The 12,057-nt window shown below is 39.7% G+C and overlaps 1 protein-coding gene across 3 annotated transcripts in view; it reads left to right on the plus strand.

Annotated features, from left to right (window-relative positions):
* The window catches only part of FSD1L (fibronectin type III and SPRY domain containing 1 like), a 67,577-nt gene that overhangs the window by 19,773 nt on the left and 35,747 nt on the right, over window positions 1-12,057 (plus strand). For all 3 annotated transcript variants that reach the window (XM_084774953.1, XM_084774955.1, XM_084774954.1), the window contains exons 4-6: window positions 142-243; window positions 5,398-5,420; window positions 10,698-10,819. In XM_084774953.1, the coding sequence (XP_084631079.1) occupies window positions 142-243; window positions 5,398-5,420; window positions 10,698-10,819 (247 nt within the window). The remainder of the gene's footprint in view (window positions 1-141; window positions 244-5,397; window positions 5,421-10,697; window positions 10,820-12,057) is intronic.

The following is a 12,057-nucleotide window of genomic DNA, read 5'->3' on the forward strand; positions in this document are numbered from 1 at the left end:
TGGTAATTATCTTTCTTCTGTAGCTCTATGAGATATGTATATATCCAATTATTGCCATCTCTTAAATTTATTATAGCATATATTTGAGATTGCAGTAGGAAGGTTCATTGTGATAATTTGGGTTCTGTGCTTTCCCCCCAGAGTCAGCTTAGTCAGTGTAACAACGCGCTGGAGAACTCTGAAGAACTACTGGAATTCGCAACAAAGTCCTTAGATATAAAGGAGCCTGAAGAATTTTCAAAGGTAAACAAAACAAAAAGCAAATAGACAGACAAATCAAAATCCCTGTCCTAGTACACTAAAGGAGTATTTCAGAGTGTTTTGTTCTTTCTGACACTGAAAAGAACTTGAGGTTTTTGCTAAATAAAATCCAAGATGTTTGCTTATTTCAAAGCATGTCAGGAACTGGGGCCGGGAATTGATTATTTTAGTTCTGTTTTTCTTTAATCAGTTTAAATGAGCCACATATTATTTTTCAGTTATATACCTAATGGCAGTTTGTTTTAAAAATTCTTCAGTATTGAGCCGAGTCATAATTTTCTGTAGACCTACTTCAGATGCTTAATTGCTGACAAGACAGTGTGGGATGACCCTGAAGTACAGTTAGCAGATGCATGCTGAATGTTGTAAATCTGGGAGAACCACTATTTTGAAACATCCCAAATAAAGTTTTTAAGTTGGCTAATATAGTTGGAAACAACAACAAAATATCTTTGCCTAAAACCTATACAATGATTTTTTTTCATACTTTTTATCTTCAGCTGTTTAAATTGTGTGTTCCTGTTCCTAGCCGGAGAACTGGCTTTGAAGGCCTCGATTTATCAGCATTAGATGATGTGAAAGTGAGCAAGTAAAAATCACACAAATGTGGTAGAATTTTAGAATATCTTCACCTTATTTTTTAATATGAGAAGTTTATTTGATAGTAAATAAATACACAAAAAGTCCAGATGAGATCTGGATCATTAAGAAAGTAGACAGGATTCCACCAACTGTGGTTTCTCGGCCACTGGCACTTGACCCGCAGAGCAGGGTTTGGATCCTTTGCCAAAAGTAACATTCCTGTTCTCACTGTGAGTTCAAACCTCTTCCAATGAAGAACTGACCAGAACAATTTCCATGACAGTATATAAATAGTTACCTCCTTCAACCCCTTGTCAGATTAAAAGGAAAGAATTCTTTTCCACCGTGAGCACCCACAGCGGAAGAACAGCCGCAGCATGCTGTGACGGGGACAGTGTCCTCTGCGTTTAATCACAGATGAAAAGAGAAAAAATAGGGCTTAGTTCCTTTTTCTCACTCACAATAGCTCACCCCTGAGTGTGTCCATCTCTTGAGCCTTGAGGAGAGCAAATGAGAGAGGAGCTCAGCCATTGCTGTGCAGGGCAAGGTTGGGAGATGGGTCTTCCTTAGGCCTGTCAGGAGTGCTGAGAGAAGAGAGAACCTTTAACGAAAGTGTGCTTTAGCTTTGAAGACAACTACACATAAGCAAAGTATTTACTAAACATACCTTAAAGTAGACCTTTACCTTTTATTTGTGAGTGTTGGTGTGTTGCAGAAGTGTAGTCTCCTCCTGTACAGATGTGCTTGGTTATAAAGAGGCTCTAAGTAGTACTGTGCTAACATGAGTTTCAGATTATTTACTTTTAAGTGATTATGCATTTGTTTGTTTAAGTGTATGGATGTTTTGCTTGCATATATGTATGGTTATCATGTATGTGTCTTGTACCCTAAGAGGCTAGAAGAGGGCATCAGATCTCTGGACAAGAGTTATAGGGGGGTTGTGAAACACCCTGTGGGTGCTGGGAACTGAACCCAGGTCCTCTGCAAAGTCAGCAGGTGCTCTTTACCACTGAGCCGTCTCTTCCAGCCCTGATCATATGTTTTGAAAGATAGACATATATGAAAAAAGTCAAATATATTTAAAGTTAAATATATATATCCACATTCTTTAATGTATAGAATCAATAGGTATACATCTAGTTCTACTTCTTTTTCTAAGATCTTTAAAACGAAAAAAAGGAATAACGAAAGCACACGCTCTCCCTCTGTGTCCCCAGGAGCTCCCTGGCTGGCCTGGGACTTGCTGGATCAGGATGATCTGAAGCTCACAGAGCTTCACCTGCCTCTGCCTTGTTCCCTAACAGGGTTAATATTTTTGCCTAAAGGAAGAAGAATATTTTGATATATCTCTTTTTTTCCATTTTCCTTTCTATAAAGAAAAAGGAAAAACGGATATTAGAAAGAAATACACCTTTCCTATCTCTGCCAGCGATAGTAGGTCCCTAAGAGTCAAACATCTGGAACTTCACATCCTGGAGACTGCGCCCTGTGGCCTGTGATGCCTTATATAAATCTTTTGGATTTACATAAGAAAAAGAAACTCCAGGCTCATGAACATTTGAAGACTTAAAAATGAATGTTGATCTGAGGACTGAGTGGCCATGCTGGAAAATATAAATGAAATTGACTACCAAGACATGTGGAAAGAGGAGCAGCAAAGAAAAGGATAGAAAAGCCTCTAGAAGGAGCAGTGCCCACCTCTGCTGGGCAGAGGAGACTCCTGATGCTTTTTATCAGGAGAAAACAAGAGTGAAGAGAGAGGCTGAGAGAAGGAAATCCATGCTCAGGGAGAAGCAGGAGTAAAATTGGTTGGAACTGGCAAGACAGAAAGGAGGTGTGGCAGAGCCGAGGCCACGTCAGCACCCAGGCTGAGAGCCGCTCGCTCTTTGTTTTCCAGTGTTTGCTGTGAGAGAGCATCACTCCTCCCCTACAGTTGGTCATTATGAATACTTAATTGTAGTAACTCCTTTACTCTCTTGCAGTTCTGCTTAAGTACCTTTGGCCTAGGGTAACAGGTTTGTAAAACCGATATATTAAAAGATTGTAATTATTAATTTAAAAATAGATGCTAGGTATACTAGCCCAGGCCTGTGATCCCAGTGCTTGAGAAGCTGAAGCAGGAAGATTGCTGTGAGTTTGAGGCCAACCTGGGCTACAGCATGAAATTGTGTCTCAGAAAATAAAACAAAAAAAAAATTAATTGATATAGGGAAGAGAGGATGAGAGTAGAAGAAGAGGCTGTTTCCAGTCCAAATACAGAGGTGTGAGGTGCTGGTAAGCGGGGTTCAGTCAGCATAAGTAATGATACCTCCTGGAGGCTTCCAGAAGCACACAACACCATAGCCCCAGAGAAAGCCAAGCACTCACTGGCATTCTCCTGATTGGCTGAGTGCAGATGCAGATAAATATGGTAGCAGCAGAGTGCTGGAAAATTCTAGGCTTAATATGTCAGAGACACAAATTTATAAAATTACCACTCTTGAAATTAAAACAGAGGAATGAAAGTATATGAGTGGCTTTCTTCTTTGGGAGAAGAATTTCTAGAAAAAAAAGTTATTCTCTATTTAAAGATATTTCTTGAAGTTGGGCTGTTTTAGAGAAACAAGTCTAGAATCTGAGACTTTCCTCTTATTGTAGAGGATAATTTTTCATCTTCTGCATTTACAGGTGCATGTAAAATAAAGTGTGAACCTAACTCAAAGAGGAGGCACAGAATTTTCAGTGTGTGTTGTATGTAAATACACGGCATAGCAGTTTCTTGTAGGTTATCTCATTTCTCATTTGTTCATTTTCTGTTTTTTTAAACAAAAATGAACATGATGTCACAAAAAGTCCTGTGTGCATGTGTAGGTACATGTGCACAAATTGATACCCTGCCAGATACGAAGCAGAATCAGTAGTGGTTTTCTACGAGCAGGTCATGTGAGGGGACCTGGGAACCAAGTTCAAAACCCATCAAGAAATAAGATAAAATACGACAACTGAGACGAGGCCAAATACTGCTATAACACTGAAGACTGTGGGGTTTCTCCATAGGCAAACTTCTTAAGCCCACAGTTAATTTACCTACCCAGGTGTGGCCAGCACAGGCTTCCTCAGATCACTGGGGGTTGGGAGGGCTGTTGCAGTGACACTGACAGCACAGAGGAAGAGGAACACAACACATATTCTCTGTGGACAAGCAAACTTCCAAGACAAGTAAGAGGACCTGAGTTAATCTCTGTAGAACTAACCATCTGGCATCACTCACTGATAAGGGAAGGAAGACAGACACGAGGGGGTGATGATGATGGCTCCCTCTGTATGTAAAGAAGTGTTGAGTGCAGAGCACAGTCCTGTTTCTTTCCCTTAGCACATGTATGAAAATGTTTTTTAATTCCAGCTGCCATGGCAGTAATTTTCAAAACTCCTTCCAGAAGGGACTGTGGCGGCCTAAGTTCATGACCTGAGGAGATCGGAGAGCCAGCGCTTGGGGTTGGCTGTAGTACGTGAACCTTGGAAAGGAATTTTTTTTAAAGCATTCAGAACAGAGAAGTAAAATAATTAAGATTCAAGGCCACAGCATTGATCGCTGGTAATGCTGGAGCAGGAGCATGTTGCGATCTATTTCAGACCTCAGTTCTTTCGTTTAGACTGGTACTCAGGCCTAAATAGTTGAGGCTGGGTAGAAAAATAGCCTGTAGCAAGTAGAAACAATGTTAGGATTGAAGGAGAGAAGAAACAGAGCAGTGCTTTGTACATCTAACTTACATGTACTCAGTTATTAAATATTACTGTCTATCAGGGAGTATGCTAGCAAAACAGCCACCTTTGTCAGCTGCAACTGCTAATATGCCTGGTGGCATGGAAGAAACTCTGCAGTTGGGTATATTATATTTGATTTATACGTAAAGAGGCAACAGCTCTGTGTTTCCGTTGCTTTGTGACTGTAGTACCAGGTCGTGGCCATGAACCCTTCCTAAACTTGAACTTCATTTTCTAAAAACAAAACAAGACATATAAAGTAAGTGTAATTGATAGCTTCTGTGAACCTTCCTGAAGGGAAAGCCTGCTTGTTAGAGGTGTCTCCTCTGTCCATGTCTCAGGCTCTGCTGTCAGAACTCGTTCTTGGGAGCAGAGGCTTTGGAGCTGCACTCTAGTTTTGTATGCTGACAAGGACGCTCTCATATACATAAGAACTATTGGGGTGTGTAGCAGTGTGTGTCTAGGAAAGAAGTTATTTTAGTTAAAGAGTATCAGACTGAATAAAAGTGAAGGTGTTTTTGATAATCTTATGTTAAAAAACCACAATTATACTTCCATAAATTAGTTGAAATGTTATTAAATTTTCCTCCTATTTCGATGATTGATGTGAGGGGTCTGGATTCTACTGTGGTCCTAACATCACTTTATCAAGCTTACGTGAGTTATATAGATTTTCTGTAATTTACATTTTGATGACTATGAACTAATCTGTTGCAGGGTTTATATCCTAACTTTCTTGCATGTCACTGCCATTGAACTTGCATGAAAAGCACTAACTACTTCTTTCTCTTCTCCCTGACCTGCTCCAAGGCTGCCAGACAGATCAAGGATAGGTATGGTATAAAACCTACATTTCTTTATTTAAGTGTCAATAGTGAAGTCAGAAATGAAATTCAGAAACTATTTTTCTTGAAATTCTGTCGATTAAAATAACAGTACATAATGGTTATGTACAAAGTAAAGAAAATGTGCTCTGTATATCAGCATAACCAGTAAACTTTTTAGAGTCACATCTTAAGTTGTGGAAATTACGTATTTCTAAGAGAATTTCATTTCTGGTTTAATAAAATAGTTAGCTTTAGTTTTAGAATAGTTCTTAATTAGTTTAGTAGTGACGATTGCTCTATTTTGAAGGACTTAGAAAGTCTCTCGGTGACTTGCTGGGTGCAGTTCTGTGGCTTGTCTTACGTCTACGTGGGTCTGTTTTCAGGGAGGCCAGAGCTGCCTGGTGTCCTGAGTTGCTGAAGCTCCTCACTGCCGTTCTGCCTAACACCTTCCGTTCTCTCTGTCCTGTTCTGGTGCTGCCACCCTTTCTACTTCTGCTGCCACCACTATCTTGTTTTTATACTGTAGGGAAAAAACGCAAGAAAATTATTAAGTTATAGAAAGTATTTCTCATTGGTAGAGTCAGGAATATAAAAGGGCACTTAGCACTTCTGGAACAACTGAGTGTTAAAGGAGCTGAGGTAACAGTTGGATTGTTTTCTGACCTGCCTGACCAGGCACTGAGGTTGTCTGTAGTTTGTAACGTCAGGCTTTTATTTCACGATCGTGAGATTCTCTGACAGGTAAAACTCTTCAGTCTCTTCAAGTCTAGACCAGTTTATTCTTTATCAGGTAATTCACAGAAATACTTATTCTAAACTGTATGAAAACCAGTGTCTATTGTTAATTTGGAGAAATTTCTTTTTTGATTATTTGGGGTGGGGGGATATGAAATTTACATAGTGTCAAAGCAATACTATTGTCCATTTCTGTAGATTTTATATTATGAAGTGGGTAATGATGTGGCTCATTCTTAGAATGCTGATATAGAAAGATCACTAGAGTTTTACTAGTGGGTTCTCACTGTGTCTCCTGGGCTGGCCTTGAATCCAGAGTTCTTCCTGCCTTGGGTCTCAAGTAGCCAGGACTGTAGGTGCATGCTGCTGGGCTCAGTGAAGTACTCTGACAAGCAGTTGAGAGGGAGGTCTTTGTCAAGATAGATTTGTCCTCAGAGATCTCACACCCACATAGAATATTACTCTTTACTAGCAAGTATTCCATTACATTCCACTGTGGTTCCTGATTTTTCTGGCTTAGAAATCAATTCCTCACTGGGTTTTGGGCTGTCCAAGAAATCTTAAGAGACTTTGTCAAATTGCTCCTTTATTTCAGGATTCTGTTTTCTGGGCTTCCAGCTGCCGTCTTTACTCCTGATGACCTCTGTTCAGGTTTGTTTATCAGGATTTAAATTTAATGCCAGCTTTTATGGCCTCTCTCTTCACTGAAACACCCCATCTTTGCCTTCTTCTCAGTCAGCATCCAGGCATCACAGGACCAGAGTCCTCACTTCTTCCTTGTGGCTAAAGCCTACACTGTTTCCTTTGTTTGGAACACTTGCTTCCTATCTGAAGAGTGTTTCTAGGTGTTAGCCTATTTTTTAAAACTTGATTAAATGTGCTCATCTGTTTTGTAATTATTTTCTCCTGACAGTGATAACACTGGGAGGAAAGAAAGAATCTTTTAATTCAGCTGCTACAATAAGAAATAATCTCGGAAAGTCAGAATGAATTAAAACATACCAAACAGCATGGTTTAAGAATGTCTTACTAATTTTAGGTTTTTAGTTTGGGCTTTAAGGCCCAAATATTCTCTAAATATATTCAGTTTAAAAATAAATTCAAGTTTTCTGAAAATATTGTTGTAACTGTGAATTTATTCATTTAAGTTTTTGTTTGTTTGTTTGCTTTCTTGGTTTTTTGAGACAGTTTCTCTGTGTAGCCCTGGCTGTTCTGGAACTTGCTCTGTAAGCCAAGCTGTCCTCAAACTCAGAGATCTATGGGCCTCTGCCTCCCAAGTGTTGGGATTAAAGGCGTGCAACCCCCACTGCCTGGCAGATTCTTAAAAGTTTTTAAGTTTTAATTTTGACTAGAAGTTTTTCTTAGTTTTTTTCTATTGTAGGTGACATTTCTACGGCATTTGGGGGGCATTCTTTTCTTTGTGTTCAATTTTTATTATGACAAGCTTTTATAGATTTAAAATCCCTTAAAATTCTCAGCATTTCTCATTAAGCAGTAGTCCATCAGGTTTAGAAGACACCAGTGAGGTTCAAGCCCATTCACTGGGCATCTGTGAACTGTCTCATCTCAGTATGGTGCCTTAGGAACTCTTTTTTTTTTTTTTTTTTTTTTTTTTTTTTAGTTTCTCTTTTTTTTTTAGTTTCTCTTTTTTTTTTGAATACATTTTTATTAATTTATACATATTACATCTCAGTTGTTAGCCCATCCCATGTATCCTCCCACTCCTCCCTTCCTCCCCCTTCCCCCCTACTCCCCTCCCCTCCCCTAAGTCTGTGTCTGAGGGGGACCTCCTCCCCCTGAATATGCTCATACGGTATCAAGTCTCTCCTTGGTGACCTATTATCTTTCCTCTGAGTGCCACCAGGCATCTCCGTCCAAGGGACATGTTCAAATATGGGGCACCAGAGTTTGTGTGAAAGTTAGATCTCCTTCTCCACTCAACAGTGGAGAATGTCCATCGGCTAGTCCGGGTAGGGGTTCAAGGTTTTTACTGCCTATTTTTTCCTTGGCTGTTGCCACAGTTTGCGGAGGGCCCCAGGGCCCAGACTCGCCTGTAGTTTTCCAGGACCTACTGGGTCCTTCCATTTCCTCTTTCTCCCAGGCTTCTCACACCTAAAGTTTCAATAGGATGTCCTCCCCTCTTACCCACTATTCTGGTAGGTACAGTTTTTCATGGGGACGTACACCTTGGACTAGTGTCTCGATATAAGTGAGTATATACCATTTAGCTCTTTTTGCTTCTGTGTGAACTCACTCATTATGACAATTTCTAGTTCAATCCATTTGTCCACAAATTTTGGAAATTCCTTGTTTTTAATAGCTGAGTAGTATTCCATAGTGTAAATGTACCACAGTTTCTTTATCCATTCTTCTATAGAGGGACACGTAGGTTGTTTCCAAGTTCTGGCTATTATGAATAAGGCAGCTATGAACATGGTTGAGCATATGTCCCTGTTGTGTAGTAGTACATCCTCTGGGTATATTCCAAGGAGTGGAATAGCTGGGTCTTGAGGAAGCCCTATTCCTATTTTTCTGAGAAAGCACCAGATAGCTTTCCAAAGTGGTTGTACTAGTTTGCATTCCCACCAGCAATGCAGGAGTGTTCCTCTTTCTCCACACCCTCGCCAGCATGAGGTGTCAGTTGAGTTACTGATCTTAGCCATTCTGATGGGTGTAAGATGGAATCTCAGTGTCGTTTTGATTTGCATTTCTCTGATGACTAAGGAGGTCGAGCATTTCTTTAAGTGTTTCTCAGCCATTTGATATTCCTCTGTTGAGAATTCTCTGTTTAGCTCTGCGCCCCATTTCTCTATTGGGTTATTTGGTTTGGTGGTGTTTAATTTCTTAAGTTCTTTATATATTTTGGATATTAGACCTTTGTCAGATGAAGAGTCGGTGAAGATCTTTTCCCAGTCTGTAGGCTGTCGCTTTGTTCTCTTGACAGTGTCACCTGCCTTACAGAAGCTTCTCAGCCTCATGAGGTCCCATTTATTAATTGTTGATGTTAAGGCCTGGGCTGTTGGTGTTCTGTTCAGGAAGTTGTCTCCTGTGCCTATGAGTTCCAGACTCTTCCCCACTTTTTCCTCTAATTGGGTTAATGTCTGTGGTTTTAGGTTGAGGTCTTTAATCCACTTGGACTTGAGTTTTGTGCATGGTGACAAATATGGGTCTAATTTCATTTTTCTACATGTAGACATCAGAAGGTATCCAGGGCTGTACAAAACAGCATGTATGAAGCTGAGCCTCCATACTGACTTCTTAATCAGTACAACCAAAATCTTATTCTTTCAGAGCAGACAGTTTGGTGCAGTGTATAGAGTATATAGTGCATATTTAGTTTCTAAAGCATTCAGACATAGGAGCCGTCCCCGTGAACTGCTTGCTGTATAGTACTTTCTTCTGGATAATTTGTGCTTGTTCGTTGTTATAGTACAGTGATTACTTCATTTCTTAGTGAAGTAAAGTAACTGAGTATAGCAACAGCTGACATCAGCAAGTTTGCCATCTTTCATCCTGTTGACCTCTTGGTGGCAGATCCAGCTGACAAGCCTGGTCCCTTTGTTCCTGTAGCTCTAGTTGTATCATCTCAAACTCTGTGCAAGGAAGGAAACATCGACGAGTAGACTTCTGTGTCTGCCTTTGTTTCCCCAAGGATGTTGCAGGACTGGCTGTGATATTTGTAGAAATTTACTGTAACATGAAAATATTGAGCTTTATGATTAAATCACAAATTATTTGAATACGTTTCTTTTCGTGTGTGTGTGTGTGTGTGTGTGTGTGTGTGTGTGTGTGTGTGTGTGTAAATAGTTCATTCATTTGGATACCTGAGGGGAAACAGATACAATCAGGGGCACAATTAAGTGGCTTTCCTTTTTAAACCAATTATGAGTTTCTTTTAATTTTCAGTTTCTTGCTAAGAACTTTCTCCATACTTTTGATAAAGTAAGATTTTATTTTGCTTGCTATTTATTTTGTATTTTACTTCACACTCGTCTTTATTGAACACTTCTTATTCTATGACATACACCTCCACTGGCTGCCTCTCATAGTATCTTCCCACGCAGTTGATGTTGAGAGACGGGAGGGACGGCTGGCAGGATGGAGCTCATTGTTAGTGGCCTGGGCTCTGTCCTTGTGGTTCCTCGTCTTTAGCAGGTATTGCAGTGTGTAAAGCAGGTCATTCTACCTCTGCCTTGAGGACAGAGTGCTGTAACAGTGCCTGGAAGGATGTGTAGAACAGGCTCACTCTTTGTGACCAGGCTGCCATTGGGAAGTCAGTGAGAGTGTCCACAGAGGTTCAGATGAGTTGGGATCTTGTAGAGATTATTTATGTTAGTTATTGGTTATTGTGGTATCTATGAAATTTTATACAACTGGAGTTTCAGCTTTTGGTTCAGTTTTCAAAAGCAAAGCAAATCTATTTGACTGCCTGTGTTACAGTTTCTACAGTCACTAAGTGAAATAATTTTTATCTTAATTTTATAAATTATATAAAATTTGTTACCTTACATTCATTTATTTTAAAGAGTATGTCTGTGTTTACCATAGAGTCACAATGGCTTCAGCCTTTCGCCTTTGTTTGAAACCAAAAGTCAGTGACAACATGACTCATTTAATGGTGGATTTCTCTCAGGAAAGACAGATGCTGCAAACTTTGAAGTTTTTGCCAGGTAAATATATTATTACATGGGATCTTTCAAGTAAAAATGTTGCAAGATTTTCTGTAATGAACATGTATGTAAATATTAAAGAAATATATGTTTTACTTTAGCAAGAAGTAAATTTGCTAGTTTTATTGGTAAGAATTATTTTCCTGTAGTAAAAATTCAATGTTATTCTCATTAAGAAATAGCACATGTTGCTGTGTTGGCAAAGAGTAATGGTTGGTCTCAAGGCCAGACTGCATAGATGTGGATTGTGCTGTTTTCTTGTGTGATCTCAAGAAGTCAACTAACTTTCCTCGTTTTTCCCCATCTTAAAATGCAATACTGATGTTCTTTCCCAATGCTTCATGCTATTAAATGCAATGACTCTTGTAATGCATTTATAACAGCAGCTGAGACTCAATTCGGTCTTGGTGAGTGGTGACTGTCAGTACCTTATCTCTGTGGTAGTCTGTGAGTGTGTAGATGGAGAGGGAGATGAAGAAGTGAGTGTGTAGAAGGAGAGAGGGACGAAGAAGTGAGTGTGTAGAAGGAGAGAGGGACGAAGAAGTGCAGCTGAAAGGAAGGTGTCAGTCTGTCTGTGTGTATATTGCCTTTTCTGAATTACAGATAATCCTTGACTTGGGCAGATTTGACTTGTTTTCTATAGTATGATGGTGCAAAGTGGTAAATGTTTAGCAGAGATCACATTTTGAATTTGGTTCTTTCCTAGGTTAGCAGTATGCAGTAGGATATGCTTTTGTGATGGAGAGCAGCAGCAGGAAGCTACGGTTTCCAGTGAGCCTTGTAAAGGGCCAGTTATGTGTACTACAGCACACTGTGTGGCTAAGCTGCCGTGCACCATAGACTAGGCAAATGAAACGAACTTTTACATAAGGTATTTTCAAGTTATGGTTGGCTTAATGTGATGCAAGCCTGTTGCAAATTGAAGAACGTCTATACTATTGTTTCATCACAGTGCTTACCTGGTGTGCATCTAATATCAAAAGGCAAATAAACATTTTTTAGAGTTTTGGAATACCATTACTTTAAGTGGTTTGAGCAGTTCAATATGACACTTAGAATTTCCTTGAGAAGGAACTGAATTTTATTTTATTTTTGAAAAGTTGACATTTTATGTCGAAGACCAGCTCCAACAGTATGTTCAGTGATCCAAGGAGGGGATGTGGGGTTGGCCGTGAATGTAAAGCAGGCACGTACTCACACACGCGTGCACACTTGCACAATGGAGGAAGCAAGGCTCT

The sequence above is a fragment of the Acomys minous genome, assembly GCF_964271855.1.
Source record: "Acomys minous genome assembly, chromosome: 1".
Lineage (NCBI taxonomy): Eukaryota > Metazoa > Chordata > Mammalia > Rodentia > Muridae > Acomys > Acomys minous.